At 41.8% G+C, this 18,437-nt stretch overlaps 1 protein-coding gene across 21 annotated transcripts in view; it reads left to right on the top strand.

Moving 5' to 3' along the window:
• LOC122872884 (nuclear factor 1 X-type-like) overlaps nucleotides 1–18,437 on the top strand; it is a 110,780-nt gene that overhangs the window by 51,967 nt on the left and 40,376 nt on the right. Inside the window, exon 4 of one of the 21 annotated variants that reach the window (XM_044188970.1) lies at nucleotides 6,500–6,546. The exons of the other annotated variants lie outside the window; for them this stretch is intronic. Coding sequence (XP_044044905.1) covers nucleotides 6,500–6,531 — 32 coding nt within the window. The 3' untranslated portion in view covers nucleotides 6,532–6,546. Of the gene's footprint in view, nucleotides 1–6,499; nucleotides 6,547–18,437 lie in introns of those variants that run through there. 21 annotated transcript variants of the gene reach the window in all.

Here is an 18,437-nt window from a genome sequence, read left to right as displayed (position 1 = left end):
CTTGCCTACCATCTCTTCTCTGCTGGTCTCCCTCTTTCTTTGTCTTTCTCTCAGCTTTCTGCCTCTCAGTGGCAGGTGTGTCGGCCATGTGTTTTAAGTATGTGTAGTAGTTTACAGCCCAAGCTAGGGGGCGGGGGAGGCAAGCAGGCAGGGAGGGAGCCAGAGAGGGAGGAGGAACCGTCTTGCCTCGGGCGTAGGGTCATCTCAGGTGAAATGTCTCTCTGGGCATGTGGGCATGGCCTAAAAGAGAAGAGGGAGGAGTCAGAGGAGGAGTCTGTTGACACACAACAAGATAGATTGAAAGTTTATCATAGGAGAGATCAGGAAACCAATCAATAACCGATACTTGTTCATTCTTAGCACAAAAGTCTCATCAAATGTAGTACAAATTCCATCCTTTAAATTGTATGTAGTTTAGCTCATGTTGTGTATGAAGATTCCAGTGACAGGAATGAAAGTCTTGAGAATCAGAGAAAGAAGGAAAGAGGGTGGGGGACGGAGGAATAACTCCTTCTGGCCTCTGGCTGTACTGTGGATGCAGAAGGAGTTCCTAATAAAGGAGAAATATGCATTGGAGTGATACATTGAGTGACCGGGACAGTGTGAAGTGTTGTGAATTGTCAGTGACAGCAGCGAGATGTGTGTTCAAACTTGGAGCACTGAGAAAGGTGCCTCGTCAGGGGACCTCTGTCAGAAAAAGGGGGGAATGTTGAGGAGAAACTTTTTAAGAGAGAAGGAAGGAGGGAAAATAAACTCTGGGGGGGGGGGGGGCACAGATGATTTCCCAAGTTCAAATATGAAAAGAGGGCGGAGTAAATGATAGAGAGGAAGGGAGGGAAAGAGAGAAACAGAGAGACAAGTGGGGAGGTGGCAAGAGAGAGAAAGAAAGAGAGGCTGCAGAGAGAGAGAGGAGGAACGTAAGAGAAAGAGAGAGCTTCATTGCAGGGCGGGTTTCCTGAGGTCACAGTACTGAATATCACAGAGGAATGTGGAATGCTGAATCGCTGCCAAGGCAAACACACCGGCCGGGCCACCAACGCCCCCAATGGCTGTCAAGGGCTGCTTTATATACACACAAAGACACACAAAAATGCAGTCATATATGTGCATGAGTTTATATATACAGTACAGTCACACAGAAAGCCCAGTGCACACTGAGATTGGATATACTGCACAGCGCACACACATTCATGCACTTGTAGAAACATCCATGCTGTCAGCACCTGCACAAGACATCATTTTTTGTAACTGTCGCTGTCGGCACAGAACTACGGTGATCAGAGAGCAAGTTTAGGTATCCTTTAACTGCAGTTCTGTACAGCCATGATTACTCGACTGGGGGATTCTTGTTCTCAAATGAGCGTTAATCAGAAATCCTTTCATTAGTGTGTGTATGTGTGTGTGTATAAAAGGAACTTTATAATGGACCGTGACAGCATAGCTGAAATGCACAGAGCTGTAAGTTATTACAGCTGTGGCACACACGAACAGACACGCGCGTGTACAGTTACACACAGAGTGAATGACTCCTTTGCTGCAGGTTGGACAAACATGTTAAAACACACTCACACATACACCGATCCATTGACTCATACGCCATGCACACACATGCTAAACCAGCGTTTGATGTTTTGTCAAGGACTTAGGTTATATCCGCCGTCGGCTAAAAATAAATAAATGCGAATATGTAGAGGAGAAGTCACCTTTGAAGAATTCACTTCATGATGAAAAGAGAGAGATAAAATGCTCATCCAAGGGCCAAGAAACTCTTCCATTTGTCCTCCATGTTCATACCAAAGTCAAATGAGAATTATTCTCAACATTTGCAATTGAATGAATCAAGTAGACGCTGCAGTCCTCACAGTCACACTCAGACAGGTTCAACAGGATGAAGGATGGGCTGCAACACAGAAGAAGATGCACAGACCAGAGAGAGGAAGCAGGAATGTCAGGAATGTGTGACCGTTTTAGTGTGTGTGCATACATGTTTCCTAATAATTTACTTGTGTGTTGCTGCTCACAGGTCCCTAAAAAAGTTAACAAGACAAATTGCTATGTCTCTATCTCTGGTTGTTTTTCTAGCTGTTGTAAATTTAGAGGCTATAGTGTGTATCCCACCCTTTTCCTTGTGTATGTGCTTGTGTGTGTGTGTGTGGGGGGGGGTTATGTTTGACTGTGTCTTTTTCTCCTCCTCCACCACCCTCCCTGTGTCTCGGAGCATGCCAGGGTCAGAGGTCATAACAACTGAGCCAGTCTGCCGTTCTTTGATGTGGTTCGCCACACAGATGCGCGCGCACACACACACGCTCGTGCACACACATGCACACACACCAAGGTCAAGTCAAGACAAACAGCGCTCACACTTAAGGCCTTGTGCCTCCGTTTTGCTCTCTCTCAAGGCATTGACAGCCAAGGAGAAAAAACAAGGCCAGGGTTTTGCTGTGCTGGTCTTGGTGCTTTGATGTGCTCTCATGTTTGCCACATGCGCATTAGCAGGTTGTGACAACAGCCCTTAAGCAGAGAAAGGTACATCTGTGCGACATGGATGCACGCTGTGTGTGCACGAAGAACTGGGGGATTTTGCCTGTAAAGAAAGATAAAACACTATCTATTAAAACAAGAAATAATCAGAAGGATCTGGTTACAGACTTGTAGTGAAAAACTTGGTTTTGGTACTCTACCATTAAGATAAGGTCATTTAGTTGTAGTATTATCTGAACCTTTCCATCATAGGTTGGAGGCTTGGAACGTAATATAAACTAAATATCTCTGAATAATAAACATGTCAGTTAATAATTTGATCAGGAGAGCGGCCTTATGTGTGCAACAAATCTGTAGTACAGGCACATTTTTTTCACAAATTTGGGCAGACTACATCTCATGCTGCTAGTGTAGCAAAAGGGGACCTGTCACTAGAGGTCTGCAACCAGACTACTGTAATCACATTCAATTTTAAAAATTGTAAAACGGTGAAGATCCAATTTGTAAATTGGCAACATTTTGTCCTACAGGGACTCTTTCCTACCAGAATTTATGTTTTGCGTTTGAGGCGATCAGTCATTTTCTAAAAGTAGGCAGGTTCTGTGTGGATTTGTGTGCTTTTGTTCACACCACAGGAGTTTAAATGAGCTCATTTAATTTGCGCAAGTGTTTGTATGCACACATATGTGTTTGTTTATGCGGCTGCTCACACATGTACAGCCAGCATGCATGTGTGTGTTTTTCATTCTGTCCACACCCTGTCATCTCATCCGTCCCTCTGTTCTTTTCCTCCCTCTGTGCAGTTGGGAGAGGCAGGCCTGGAGTCAAAAGTGCAAGTGTGCCGCTTGGCTGATGAGTCACAGAGAGGCAGCTTTCCCCCCACTGTTTGTAAATATGTGGTTACCCTAATTGAACGCAGCTCTAGTTCCCAACAACTTTCATTTCTTCTTTTTTTGTGTGTGTGTGTGTGTATAAGAGAGAGAGCACCGCCACAGCTGGAGCAGCAGGAGACACATGGCACTGATACACACCGCTGTGCAAAAATCACACGTATACACAATAACACATAACAGATATACAGAGGTCCATTGGCACACACACACACACACACACCTATAATCCAATTGTTATTGTGAAGAGAAGGATGTAGCATATCTCCCTCCCTCTCCATTTCTCCCTCTTTCTCATACACACACGCACACACACACACACACACACAGAGAGAGAGAGCAACTTTAACATCTCTCTATAATTACAGGCTGTGAGATCCCAGTCTAGATGCTGTGGTTTGGCTGGCCCTCCTCTCCCTCCATTAAGACACTAAGCAGCGTGTGTCACTCAGCACTTGGACGGCTCCTCTCCAGAGGTGGCAGCAGGGGGCCAATAAATATACACTCACACACACACACACACACACACACACACACACACACACACACACACGTAGAGGTGTTAGTGAGGGGCCAGTAAATGTTTTCCCTGAGTGCTCTGTCTGGGTGGCACTGGCACTGCTACTGCCAACTACCACAACTCATCTCTGTCCATTTTATCTCATCTTTGATATGTTTTACTCGTATAAACTTCACTTGCATTCCGGAACTGTCGACTAAATTAAGTTAAACCGAGGTGAGTTTGCTAAGCTAAACTGCCCTAAGATATGGATCCCATATCTTCCTAATTCCATTTCCTTATTAAAAATAGAAATTCTTGCAGTTTCTTTAACTAAACTTCTAATGACTTCTAAATGGGACTCTTCAATGAACTTGAATACTGATAAGCAGTACCACATGCAGACATCTGCTATTTTGACCTTTTGACCCAAAACATGCCCTTAACTAATCTGCCTGTGTTATCACTGCAGACTCAGAAGTACCTGAAGGAAAGAAGTATTCTTCTTTCCTTACCATCCCAACACTTGTAGTAATTTCGCGTTTAGGTCCCTAAATAGTTTTATCAGAACTAACTAGATTATGTCCTCCTGCACAAGCCTAGAAGCACCTTGTACAGAATTAGACTTTTTTTTATCCTATTTTTACTTCTATACCTGTTTTTTTCCTGCAGTCCTGTCTTGATTTTACTTAATGATCCATGAGCCTTTCAGTAAACAAACATGAGAAGATTTTCCCCAGATTTAAGCTCATTGACGTCATCCCGTGCAAATCTAGAAGGTGGTCTGCAGTGGCAAATCCTATATAATTTCTCTCACAGCACCTTGATGTTTAAACTTTGGCAGCCAAGTGCATATGGAAATATAGTAGCTTTACCTTTCCCAAGTGAACTGTGAAATCATCACCCTAGTTGTGCTTTTCCTGTTACGCACATTATTAAGTAAGATAAGTTTTTTTAAATTTAAGTTTGATGTTGATGTTGTTTGACGTTTCCTCATCTAAACACAGTTTCTTAGGCTGCGAGAGTCATCCTCAATCTTTAACAACTTAAGCTACTCAGGATCTCAGGAAAACAATGAAATTAAATAAAATTTAAAGGAACGCATATGTCCATAGTGGTCCAAAAAACAACACAACATACATGTTTAAGCCCTTTTGGATGTAATGTTTTGACTTCCTGACCCCTCATGACTCCAGTAAATTAGTTCCAAATGCTTAGACTGTCACCTGCGGCTCCATCTGTACCCATCACTCCACTCGTCTGTACCTAATTCGAATTTGATTTGATTAGCCTAAGTTGACTCTTGCCTCGACCAAACATTTAGGGTCATGGCGCATTCAGCTCTAGGAGTGGTCTGATCTCCATTTGACCCTGCACACCCTGACTTACCTGTGTGCATGTGGCAGAGCAATGTTAACATTAGACTCTCTGGCCTGGCCTTGTGTTGGTAATGGTTGATTAATCGACTGGTGACAGTATCAGGGCTCCCCTCAGTCGCAAAGCAGCTTAGCCTCTCCGGGGCACAGCCAGAACACCCTGTGATTGTGTGTGTGTTGCACATGTGTGGATGTGTTTGTGTAACACTGTGCTGTTATAGTAGACTTCCCCATCCCAAAGTACAGGACCTACTGTATGTCACTGATAATTCCATTACATTTATGAGGAAAGCATTGTGCTTTAGTTTGCAATATGATTAGTGGCATATGATCGAAAAGCAATATGGACAAAAGAGTTAGTGACTGAGGGAAACAGATGCAGCTGTGCGGACACCCTCAGATAAGCACGCACGCACACACAACAGCCGTGACAGTAAACACAGTTTAAATCCACTCGGGGATTACAAATCCACTTATAGTGGGTCAACTTGACTATGTCAGCTGCAGATCCCACACTGATCCTGCTGCCCTTCCACACTGCTTCATGTTGCGTATTTGAAAGAACTAATATGAACATGATGAATTCCCAAGTGGTTAGTTGCAATGCATGAAGCATTTGTATATAAGAGTAACACACACGCACATATTGACTGTAGCGCATTATGGCCATCCTGCTTTTCTGTGCATGTCGCAGATGTTGAGACCTTGCAGTCTGTTGAGCCTCAGAGCTGTTTAAAGTGTTTTGGTTTAATGTTCTGAGGGTTAGATTGAACATAAATGGTGATAAAAGTAGAACACCAAATGAGAGAGTAGCAGCAAAAAGTAAAGAGCAGCGCTTTTGTGTCTGCCCGTTTTTGTAGAAGTGTGGACGAGTGAAGGAGTACATCGTCTGAATGACTAATGACACATATAATATTGACTTTAATCACATCTGTTTATGTGATTTCATCTCCCTCCATTCCCATTGGACCTCCCCTAGTTCTTGGAATGGGCAGCAGCCTGGTCTGCCAAAAATAATCGCTTGTTTGCTGCTATTTACTTAAATCTGTCAAAGAGGCACTGTTTGAGCCCATGCTGTTATGGTTCTCTCTTTTTTGCTCTGTGTGTATGTGTGAGTGTATGTGTGTCTGCAAAGCACACAAGGACATGCCAGTGTGTGTAATGTTCTATACGGTTCTCTCAGTTGTGTGTGAGAGTCAGACGTATCTAGGCATCCTTGGACATTGGATACACACTCTCTCTCTCTCTTACAGACGCACACACACAACCAGAGCCAGCCAGCTAGAGAGTGTGAGACGCCTCAATATCTCTCAGTGAGTAGAAACCTGGCAGAGGCACTGGGTTCATCTCAACGTCTCTCTGTGTGAGACCAGAGGCCTGTGAAAAAAATACACCCTCAGAATATAACACACACACACACACACACACACACACACACACACTCACGCACACACACGTACACAGCGCCTCGGAGAAGTAAAGAAGTGTCAGACAGGAGTGTTGGGGGGGATTTGTGTGGTTTGGATGTTTGCCTTTGTCAGATGAGCGATGTCATTTTTCCTCCTACTTTATGAAAGACGAGGGAGGGGGAGAGTGATTGGTCAAAGAGCATGCAAGGTGAAAGGATGCCAGGCAGATGTCAGCTCACACCTTCTCTCCCTTTTTCTTCATCTTGTGTGCTTTCTTCATTCTCTGTCTCTGTCTCTTCATCATATCCCCTAACCTTTTCTCTTTCTCTTTGGGGTCTGGAGGCATCACAGACCGCTCCCAGCTGGAACGGGGGTCTGAAAGCATCCAGGGATATATCAGTTATTATTAAACCTGCTCTCTGATTGCCAAATACCTCATCACTCATGTGCACACGCACGCACATATGCACACATACACAAACCACCTGGCAGAGTGAAGCAACCACTTTTCTCACAGAAGATAGACATTAAAAAAGAAGAAGAACAAAAAATACCCTTCTGATTAGAAGTTGAAGGGATTGTCGTAAATCTTCCCCTGTGTGATGGCAAAATGGTAAACACATGTCAAAGCTGTCTTCTCAGAGTGCAAAGCTTGCAGAGCGCCTTTTTGGAAGTCTTCTGTGTTACAATAATGATTCCACCGCACCCAGCGGCCTGCGGTCCTTATCCTTATCCAAACGAGACATTTACAATCAATCACAAACTCATTAAATGTCTATACTCACTACTCTTTGATGAAGACATCGCTGGACAGTATTACTGTGTTATAGAACATCACACACTTATACTGCTGTAGTATAGACATTTTATTCTGTTCAGTCAAACATAGCATCTAAATTCCTAAGGAGCACTTAATTTATGATAAACTACCATTCAAGTTTTCATTTTGTTTTTATGCTGTTGAGGCAAGATTAATAAAACACACCACAGATGTTCATATATGAAACGATAACTCAAATACATTGTTTTTGAATGTTTTAATTCTATCCAGATCTGTCTGTCATAACCCGTTAGGTTATAGACTGTATTGCTTCCATGTCATCCCCCCACCATTCGTGGTCGTGTCTGTAGACACTCAGTGAAGTTGGAGATAGCGGGGCTTGTTTTCCTCCCTTCAGAAGATTTGCTACCATTTTTTCTCAAACAGGATGAAACACAACTTCCACGGAACAAGATAATATATCTATCACAGCAGACATGAAGCCAAAGTGTCTGTTTTATTTTCTCGAGTGTTATCAGTGCACCCTTATGTTATGGGGTTCTTCTTCTGTTAATTACTTGACACAACAGAATATGTTGTCTTGTTAAGTGTAGTGTTTTCTGAATAATTAATTAGGCCATCTTTGTTGGTCAGGTTTGTAGTTAATTTGAAGCTACAAAATCTACACTATAAAGTCTGTACCCAAACAAAACAAAATACAAAAAAATCTGAATTCTTGTACAAATCTTGAACAAATATGAACTAAGTTGTAAATCATTCAAATTTTAACGTAACTAATGTAGCCTAATCCTAAAACTATGCAGAACTGAAGTTGTTCTATTCATTTGTTGTGCTGCCTCACTTGAGTGACAAGCCAACAGGTGATTTATTGTCATTGTAATGTTACTGTAAGGCAGCTGAATTTTTAAAAGGCAGCAAACACTCTTACCTTTTATCCATGGTTTTACAATCTATGGTGTCACCATCCAAAATGCTTCCACACTTCTCTGACAGTTTGGTGTCATGATTGCACGATTCGCTACAATAGCCTAATTTGCCGAAGGCAACAGGGCACGCAAAAGATCAGAGTGACAGCGCATTTTACGAAGGCCTCCCACTGGAGTACAAGGCACGGGCTGTTGCGCTTGCAGACTGTGAATTTTACACATGGAAGTTCATTCTTCAGTTCAAGTTCTGAGATTGAACTTGGACTTTAGCCTGAGCTTGAACCAGAGTGTGACCAGGTCAGAGCCAGTTGGCAATCTCCCCTCCCCCCGTTACTTGTAGCTCCCTCTCTCCCCAGTCTCCCCCTCCCTCTTTGTTGGGATTAAGGAGCAGTGGCAGCATCAAAGGCCTGTCACCACTAGAGTTAATGGAGCATCACACGTGTGCACACACACACAGACATGAGAGACAGGTCCTGCAACTTGAGATGGGGGCATTTGGAGATTTGGGATGGGGGTATTAACAGCATAGAAAGGAAAGAGAGAATGTTACAGAAGGGGTTATAGGGCAGGCTAAGGAAAGCATGTGTGAAAATGAAATGTTACAGTGTGGTTTTGAATAAGTCCATGTGTGTGAGCATGCATTTGTGAAAAAGCTGGAGCAAAGAGAGGTCATGTTTAGAGGTCAAATCCTTTAAGAGTACATGGGGGAGGTTTGTAGTCATAAGGAGCAATGAAGTGAGGCACTTGTTCAACATAAAGCCTAATGTCATGCATACTTACACTTCAAACTGAAAGTCTGCTTACTCACTGGAGAGAAATGTATGCTGTTATCAGACACACACACGCTGCAGGCAGCCATACATTATATACATTAACCACACACAATGACATGCACCTTCCTTAAATATATGCACACACATACACAAACACACACATACCGACAGAGCTGGGTTAACAGGGTACAGTTCCTGTTGCTTCCTTGATCAAACAATGGCAGCTCTATTACAGGCCAGACTGTGCCAAGGGAGAGTGAAGGAGATGAAAAAAGAGAGGGAGAAGGAAAGGGAGCAGACAGAGAGATAGAAGGGGCAGCAGGCTGAAAAAAGCAGTCAACAAAACAGGCTTGGCAGAAAAAACAAGGCTGAGAAGGTGAATGAGGAGAAAGAGAGAGATCTTCTTACATACAAAACATACTGTAGAGTCCTCCAGGGTTTTGCCTATCTAGAAGTTGCAACACAGAAGCTGTATTTCATTACCTGAATCCAGACTGCCACTTGCAAGGACAACTGAAGTTGTGCGTGTAATTGCATGTCTGTATTTGCATGTGTTGTGAATATGAGCACGTGTGGGTTTGTGCTTGTCTTTGCACAAGTCCACGTGTCTATTTGTGTTGGTGCTCTATAGTGTGTGCGCTCCTCTCCAGTGTGTTGTACATCAGGAAGTGGCCAGTTCCAGTGTTTTTTCCCCCCTCTGTTTGACACTAGTGTGTACAGAGCCCCTGTAAGGACACAACCTCTGCTTGGAACAAGCCACCCCTGTGTTTCCCCTCCTCCTCCTTCTCCTTCTGCATATCCTGCCTACCACGTCTCTCCAGGAAACGCTCCTCCTCCCTTCCTTCCTCCTTCCCTCCCTCCCTTCTCACCCCCCTTCACTGCTGTCTGGGCCTTTATCACTCCTCTGCCTCCTTCCTCTTTCTATCTATATGCTAGGATGAAAGAGTCAGTGAAGGAGTACGTGTGAGGGAGCATTCCCTATGTGCATAATCTTCCCTGTGTATATGCTTGTGTATGTGTGTGCACCTATGTATCTTTGTGTGCACATGGGTCTTTGTCTGTGCAAGTGTGTCTATGTGATTAAAATTCTGTTGACTCTAGCGAGCTAGCTGTGTGAGGGCTCCTATTGAGTCAGAGCAGGTGGGCTCCTGCTACTACAGTCCTGCTAATCACTCCTTCCTCTGGGTGAGTGACTGGGTCAGGCAAAGGGCAGCTGACATACAGACAGCCCACTGTTAATGCCAGATAGAGTGAGGAGAAGTCAGTGGATGATGAGACACCTTGTGTACTTGTTAGGCTATATTGAAAGGCTTTGGTTAGTGACTTTGGTCAGTGGTGCTATTTAGCTGCCATCGGCATAAGTCCTGTTCTGTGAATTTCTTGCTTTTTGCCCGCTTGAAGTATAAAGGGGTTGTTAAATGATAAATTAGCTTGTCTTCAGTGTCTTTAACCTTAGAGCGACGCAAAGTGCTTTACAGTACCTCACATACAATCCATTTACGATAAAAATACAATATACTTTACAATAACTCACATTCACCCACAGAAACAGACAGACCGATGGTGGCAGAGCTGTCATATAAGGCAGGTTAACAGACTAGCAAAGCTTTCACCGCTGAATGAAATGAAATTAATTTCTGTTATCAGATCAGAGGACAGAAAGCAACGGGCAGTTCGGCATTCTTGTTGCCGTGCTACTAGTTAGAGTTACCTATTTAACCTGAAGTAACAAAAGAGATGTCACTGACAATAAAATTGGACAAGAGAAAGATAGTAATAGCTCTGCCAAGCATGGCGCCCATTATGAAAGGAGGATGTAGTTAGCATTACTCACCACTACCAAGGAACATTAGAAAAGTTGTCTTGTCTGAGACAGTGAGTGTCAGTTAGTTTGTCAGTTTGCCAGTGTAGCTGTTTTTCAGTTTTTTAGACTTAAAGCACAAGACCAGCCTTGTGGTAGCAGAGGTCTTGATTTCCAAGATGGGAATTCTGTGAACAGCATGACTACTGTCCTGGACACCGATCAGATAAGCTTCTCTGTCACTCAGTCGGGAGGTTTTTTTGGATTATGTGCATTTCTCAGATATCAGGATAGTATTTTAGGCTACTGTGTTTTATTTAGGCACTGTCAGGTTTGCTATGCTTTATGTCTCTTTAGCTGCTCCCAATGAGTGATACTCTATGTGTTCACATCTACTTATGTAACCAGGTTTTATGGAGTTTCTTGATTACATAAGTTGCACACAAGAAATTGGTTTCATTTTTCAGGTTGATGATCCAGGTTATCACAGCTAGATTTATGCTGGAGAAACCTGATTTCTTGGCCCTTTATATTTTACATGTGCCCATGTGCATGACAAAGACTTTAGATTGGAAGCTTCACTGTGACAGCAGTGTGCTGGAATGAAAGGAGAGATAATCACTCATAATGGTGTGTCTTCCAAATTAATAAATTCAGAAGTTCAAAGTCTAAATACAGCTGAACTGGCACTAAAATAAATAAATAACTTGGCTTCTACAAATGAACAGTAGCCTATTTATAAATCACATTTGCACAATAAGCAAAAATTGTTTGCTCTCTTACCACAAAACCTGTTGTCTCCAGGTTGTGCCTTATGTCCAAATGCTCAAATACGCTCAAACAATAAGTTGGCAGTAGTTGGTAAAGAAGGAGAAATGGGATTTCTGTCCAGCTGCAAGCAAACATGTTGTAAACCTGTTGCAACTAGCTTATTGCAGTGAATGAAACCATGTTTGTGTCTTAACCTGACTTTTTTCAGTAACCTTGTGTGTGTGTAAATGTAGTGAATGAGACAGATGCAGAGAGCAGGGAGATGAGTCCACCAGACATGACATCAAGGGCCATCCAACACAGCTGCAGACAGAGACACTGAGATGCACCAATGGCCCACAGGCTTTTGACTGAAGAAGTTAGAAAGAGAGAGAAACTGCTTTACTTTTGTCCTTGATCAGTCAAAGGTCGTGGGAGTTCTGAACGGAGGCTGCTGAATAACGTGTGTGGTTGCTTGAGAGAGGGAGAGCACGTATGTCGTTTTTGTTTCATTCTGTCATCTCTCAACCTTTCTTGTGTCTGTCTTTATACCTTTTTCTGTGAAGGTAAACAGCGTAAAAGCCTGCTCTCTGCTGCCGCTTAAAATGTTTTTATATCTTCACGAGTGAATCTAAGTCAGTCTACAAGCGCAGGAATGCATTTCTGGCTAAACCTACTGGAAAGCACCTTGAATATCTGGAGAAATATAAAAAATGTGCTTGATTTGTCTCGTGATCTGAGACAAATCTGGTGAGATTTGCTTAAAAGTCTAACTGTGTAGAAATTCAAATATTCAAATATTTGAAACAGTTTTCAATTCTTTTGATAAGGAGCCATGTAAAAACAGAAAAACAAAAATCATCTTTTGTGTGAATTATAACGAATCCTTAGATAATGGAACATAATAAAACATTGGTCAAGTGGAGGCTTAAGTCAGATGTATGTGTATCTATGTCTGAAGTATCCAGCTATATATTTTCATCCTGGACTCTTGCCCATTGCTGCCCGTGGTTCTTTTCCTGGCCAGTATCCAGTCCAAACTACAGATACACCAATCAGACTGGTTGGAGCATTAACAGTGAAAGGAGATCACCTCTAATCTCTGATTTAAAAAAAAAAAAAAAAGTTACATAAAGTATTGTGAGCTGTGGAGTATTATTTCAGATACCTTGGCTAGCAACCAAGACGTTCTTAAGTCTGGCAGGCATTGCAGTGCGTTTTTTGTTCATGTCCCCCCGGTGTAGAAAGTACAGAGGGTTCATTGTGTCTTTTTCTGTCTGGGTGAGGAGGGGGAGCATTCGTGTGTGCTCAAACCAGAGAGGGCATACCTTCCCTAAAAAACCCTGCATAAGTATGTTGTAAAGCGGAGATGAAAGTCAGTGTGTTAAGTAGAAATCCACCTCCTGTTTCTTCCCTGCTTCCCTCCATCCATCTCCTCCTCCTTTTCTCCAGCATTGGTATTTTTTTTTCCCTGTTCCTTTTCTCCCCGTCAGGCTTAATGCCTGCTTACAGCTCCATTTAGGCTGCATGCGTGGAAATTGGGTAGGGGATCGTGTGGGTTTTGTGTCCTTGGAGATAACCAGTGTGTGGGAGGTGACAAAGGTAGCGTAAGCCGTTTGTGTGTGTGTGTGTGTGTGTGTGTGTGTGTGTGTGTGTGTGTGTATGTATGTATATGTTTAAGCATGTGCATGGGTGTTTGTGTGTGTGTGTGTGTGTGTGTGTGTGAGAAAGAGAGTCTGCTTTAAGTGCAGGAATAGATCTCTGACAAACGGGAGTGTGGAGGGGTATGCATCTGTCAGTGTTGTTTGAAAAGCCAGAGGAGAGTTAATCTGAGCGAGTCACTCCACCTTGTGTTTGATCAGCTCGGCGTCTCAGCTCTGTCTGCATCGCGCTGCTGTGTTCTGCTTCAAGTAGTCAGTCCACTCTTTCACTGAGCATATAAGCTCTTTGGCTTTCATTTGTGTACACTCAACAATGTCCGCAAGCAAAATTCAATCAAAGTTCTATACAGTTCAAAGTAGGGGTGAGACAAATAATCCTCTCTGTGAAATGTAATACAGTCTCGCGATAAGTTGTAAGGAATACACTGGCACCAGTATCGCAATAAGTTTTGCAGTGATATTAAGGCAGACATGTTTTTTTCTGTTGCTCAAGATATTTGAACTCTGAACTGTTCTGCTTTCTGGCAGTTCAGCTTTAAGACAGGTTAAAGCTTTTGAATGATGCAACATGTATTCATGTTGCTCAGACTCAGACACTTAATAACCTAAATAAAAACAATATGTGATTCCTGCTTTCTTTCATTTTATGAGTGTATTTTGTTCAGTATTATACATGACGGTCATGCATGCAGGGTTGGGTATTGTTTGAAAATGTTCCATACCGGCGCTAATATGATGCCTCAGCTTCAGTACCAGTAGCAAAGGGATACTTTTCGATACTTTGCATTAATGATTATAAAAATGTTTTTCTATTTTTTGTCTTTTTTATTTAACAAAGAAGCCACACTCAAATGCATCAGTGTTTAATATTGTTTTAACTCGAAATAGCTGCATAAAAACCTTTTCTAAATAAAATACGGTACAAAATTAGCACAATTCTTATTTAAGTTATTTATCATGAAATATCTAATCAGAGAATAAATAAACAAGACTAAGAATATGATGCCAACTTTTGGTACTTGATCATTTTTGCCGTTGCTAAGGATACATTTCTGTTAATACCCAAAAAGTATTGGAGTTCGACACAACCCTAAGTAAGTCACATATTGCAGAATTGCTTGTATTATGTAACCATCATTATCATGGGCAAAATGTCATCATAGGATTGTATGGTGGGTTGCCCTGTGATTCCCAGCCCTAATAGAAGGAAGACCAAATGCATTATACCTGATGTCTCTTCCTTTTCTTTCTCCCTCTTTCATTTAACACCCTCTCACTCACCTCCCTCTCTGTGTTTGTCTATATCCTGAAGTGTAAATCTTTTACCTCTCTGCTCTTTCAATCCCAGTGATGATCAGCTTGGCCCCATCATCAGCACCACCACTGCTGTCGTCATGAACCCTATATCCTCACTAGTTCAGTCAGTAATCCTCTCTAAACAATCCCTCATAGCCCTGATTCACCATTAGCTTGTCAATAAGCCCAAATAATCACTATCAGCTATTAAGGAGCCAAAGCAGGAGGATCTGCCACTGTTAGCCCAACCCAAGAGCTAATAACAAGGCCTTAGTGGGCTTCACGCCCCAGGCTGAGTTGTATGATTTCTGGCTGAGCACTGACCACCAGCCAGCCTGAGCTAAAACAATCTGACACTGGCTTATTGATCACGCACATTGATTAGAGTGTGTAAGGGAGTGAGTGCTAATACACATGAACCCGATCTCAGAGTGAACTCTAACACAGTATGTCATAAACGTTTTATTTCACATTAACCATACCTCCTTCCCCCCCCCGTCTCTCTTTCTGCTTGCTGTCTCCCATGGGAGAGACAATCAGTGAGGGCGTCAGTAGTTTCACCACAAAGCCCCCAAGTGGATTACATCACCGCCTCTGTTAACGACGCTGTCTGTCACAAGCCATCAGCATGTTGTTGACTTCATACAGTCCTCTACTCAACTTTATTGTAGTATTGGAACCAGTTTTAACCAGTCATAGCAAGCCACAGGCGTGACCTGTTATATCAAGACCCCCTTCTCATTGACATACTTTGGATTTTGATTATTTACAGTGGTTTGTTGAGTCTTTCTTTCTTCCTTTCTTTCCTTTCTTTTCTCCACTATATAAACAATGAACAGTCTTTCTGGAGGTAAACACTGTCCCATACAGGACACATCTGCAGTGTTGTGTAACAGGATGTGAAATTTGGTAACCTATCTATATAACCCATGGGACACACATACTGTATTCTCATTCCTTCAGTCTGCCAGAATTTCCTCTATAGGCTGGAAGAGAAAGGGTGAGCAGGTTTGATACATACAAAGAAAAATATATACATACACAGTATTGATATTACAAATTAGATGTAATCATAAATGTTTGCATATAGTGGAGAGAAGGAGTGGAGAGAAATAAGCTTGTATGTGTTTGAGCTAGGGAGAGGTTAACTTGTGAAACGGAAATGAACAAGTGAGGAGAGGAATAGACAGAGCTGAGCAGTGATTGAGAGCGAAAGAGAAGAATTAAGAGTGAGAGAGAGAGAAAATGATGATGAGGGGGGAGGAGGATAATTGCAGGAAAGGGGGATTATTAGTTCGTCACTATCTGGAGGCTCTCAGACCAAGGCCGTGGATAAGTGAAATCATATGGCTGTCTCATCACAGAACAGAGAGAGAGAGTGTGTTGATGAGTGCAGACGGTTTTAATGTAGCAGTAAACATTCATTCAACAGCGCTCATTAAAACAGCCAACTCATTTATGCTATGGCCCATATGGCTCTGTGTGTGAGTGTGTATGTGCGTCTTTACTTCCCTCTAGTGCATATTCTTTATCTGCAGATTTTCCGCACTTGTGTCATGTGGGTTTTTTTTTTTTTTTATTAAACTCAAGTGCAATCAAGTGGTTATGTAGTGGTGTGGGAAATAGTCGCACCATATAGTAATGTGTCCGTAAAATAATTGGCATCAGGGTTGAACAATTAAGTTTGTACAGTGGCACAGAGCCAGAAGAAAGCCACATCGGTACAGTAAATTCTTACCGGCTTAATCAGGACAGTGACCTGAAAAACCTAATAAAAATGGATCACTGTTTTAAACCTGCCCCTGACACATGACTTCACTGAGGTGAACTTTTAAACAGGGAAAAATACAAGCCAACCATGTAACACAGTTACTGTTTTAGTTTTAGGTGTGGGGGAAAAAATGGAAGTGGTACCAGTGGAAGAAAGCTGTGAGATTAAAAGGACATTCATTCCTTCATGGAAGGATGAATTTCCCACAAACATGTCAGTATACATTTGGTTGCGGTTCCATTTAATCAGTTCTCTTTAATCAGGTGTCTCTTCCCGTCAAAGAAGGACCAGATGACTTGTTTTTTTAAAAGTACTGATTATAATAGAAAACAGTAAATGGCGAGTGCTGACAAGTTGGATTTACTTATTTTATTGGGCCCTTGTAGCTGTCAGCTTTTTTCACAAATTAAGATTATTGTTTTTAGTTTTAGTTTATATATATATATATCTCAAATCCATTTTGAGTTTATTGAGTGAGTTTTGTAAAGGTTTCATAAGCATGGGGGGTTATACAAACAATTTAACCTTTTTTAAGAAAAAAACATTTAATCTTTAAATTTGAGACACAATATGAAATATTAAAGTGGCTAGTCTTTTTAGCTGACAGTGACAATACACTACTGTAATTGTATTGTCTTGATGTAAATGACTTGGCGCGTGTTTTATATATTTTTTGGTTTGTCATAGTTAACTTAGCTGCCATAAGATGTTTTAAATATGATGAAGAATATACCAAACACAACCAATTATGGGTGTAGCAAATGAGATGAGCATGATGAACAAGCAGTTCTATCCTAACGTGGTACCAAGTTTCACCCTGGTCTGGTATAGGAGGAACTTGCAGTCAAGATTAAATTAAATAATGGAGGAAAACCTGAACTACAAAAGAATAAATAGATCAACCTTGTCTTGGAAGGGTTTCATCTTGGTCTTGACGGATGAATGAAAAATACAGAAAATGTTAAATACTGTTTGTTCAGTCTCTAACCTCCAGCTGTGGGCTCTTGTGAAGTCTTTTCTTTATCGCCGTCTGCAATCGTCTCCCCTTTACTCACTGTGAAGGTCCTTGGCTATAAATCGCCAGGAGAGCTGCACAACCAAAGATAACACTAATGCACTTGTAAGCTCAAAACAGTCACTTAGCTGGGATATTTACAGTTTTCTAGAGAAAGCCTTGCCTAAGGGAGACACTTCAAAAACAGACAGCTGAATGAAGAAGAGTAATGATGTGTTTGTTAGAGATAGCATGAGGAGTCCCAGCCTTTGAGGTGATGAGGATGCTGTATCTGTGGTGGTGTTATGTTGTTTTCTTTAACTCTTATTCAACCAGGCAGGTTGACTGATTATGTGATTTCTTTAAGGCAATGGCCTGGAGGAGTATGTACAAGGAGAGGGAGCATTTAACACACCTGAGAGCTGCCCAGTACAACCACTGTCTTGTACTATAGATTAATGTGTGGAGCAGTTTGGTGATTGAGTGTCTTGTTTAAAGGATAAAGCTGGTGACATTCTATTTTTTTTTTTTGCACTGGGTGACATTTCCCTTCATTATGATGATCATGTGCATTGTAGTTTATTTTGACTCAAGTTGGAAGTTGAGAGATGGACAATCAGTGGTTGGTTTTGGTCTTTTCATTGGATTTGTTGATAGCTAGAAAAATATGGAATAGCCCATCCTTATCCTTTATGGGTGCTTTTGTGTCAGTTTCTTCTTAAATATCTAAAAAAAATTATCTAGAAAGCACAAATAAAACAGAGAACTACTTCTAGAAAACAGTATTTTACAACATAGTCAAAGTTTGTGTTGGTTGCACCTCGAAAAAAAGACAAAATATGCATCAAAGCATAATATAGTCCTTTCAGTAAATTTACTGTAATCCTCATCTTAATTGGTGGATAAAGAATGTGATTAAGTATTATGTCCCAAATTAACTGCTGGTAAAACTTTTATACCAGCCCACCCTGCTCACAGCTAAACCTCAACACTTAAACCCAGAAAAAACTGCCGGACCTGGCATCAATC

Source organism: Siniperca chuatsi, linkage group LG3 (assembly GCF_020085105.1).
Source record: "Siniperca chuatsi isolate FFG_IHB_CAS linkage group LG3, ASM2008510v1, whole genome shotgun sequence".
Lineage (NCBI taxonomy): Eukaryota > Metazoa > Chordata > Actinopteri > Centrarchiformes > Sinipercidae > Siniperca > Siniperca chuatsi.
Note: the sequence above shows the minus strand (reverse complement) of the source record. Positions and strands in the feature narration are given on the sequence as shown.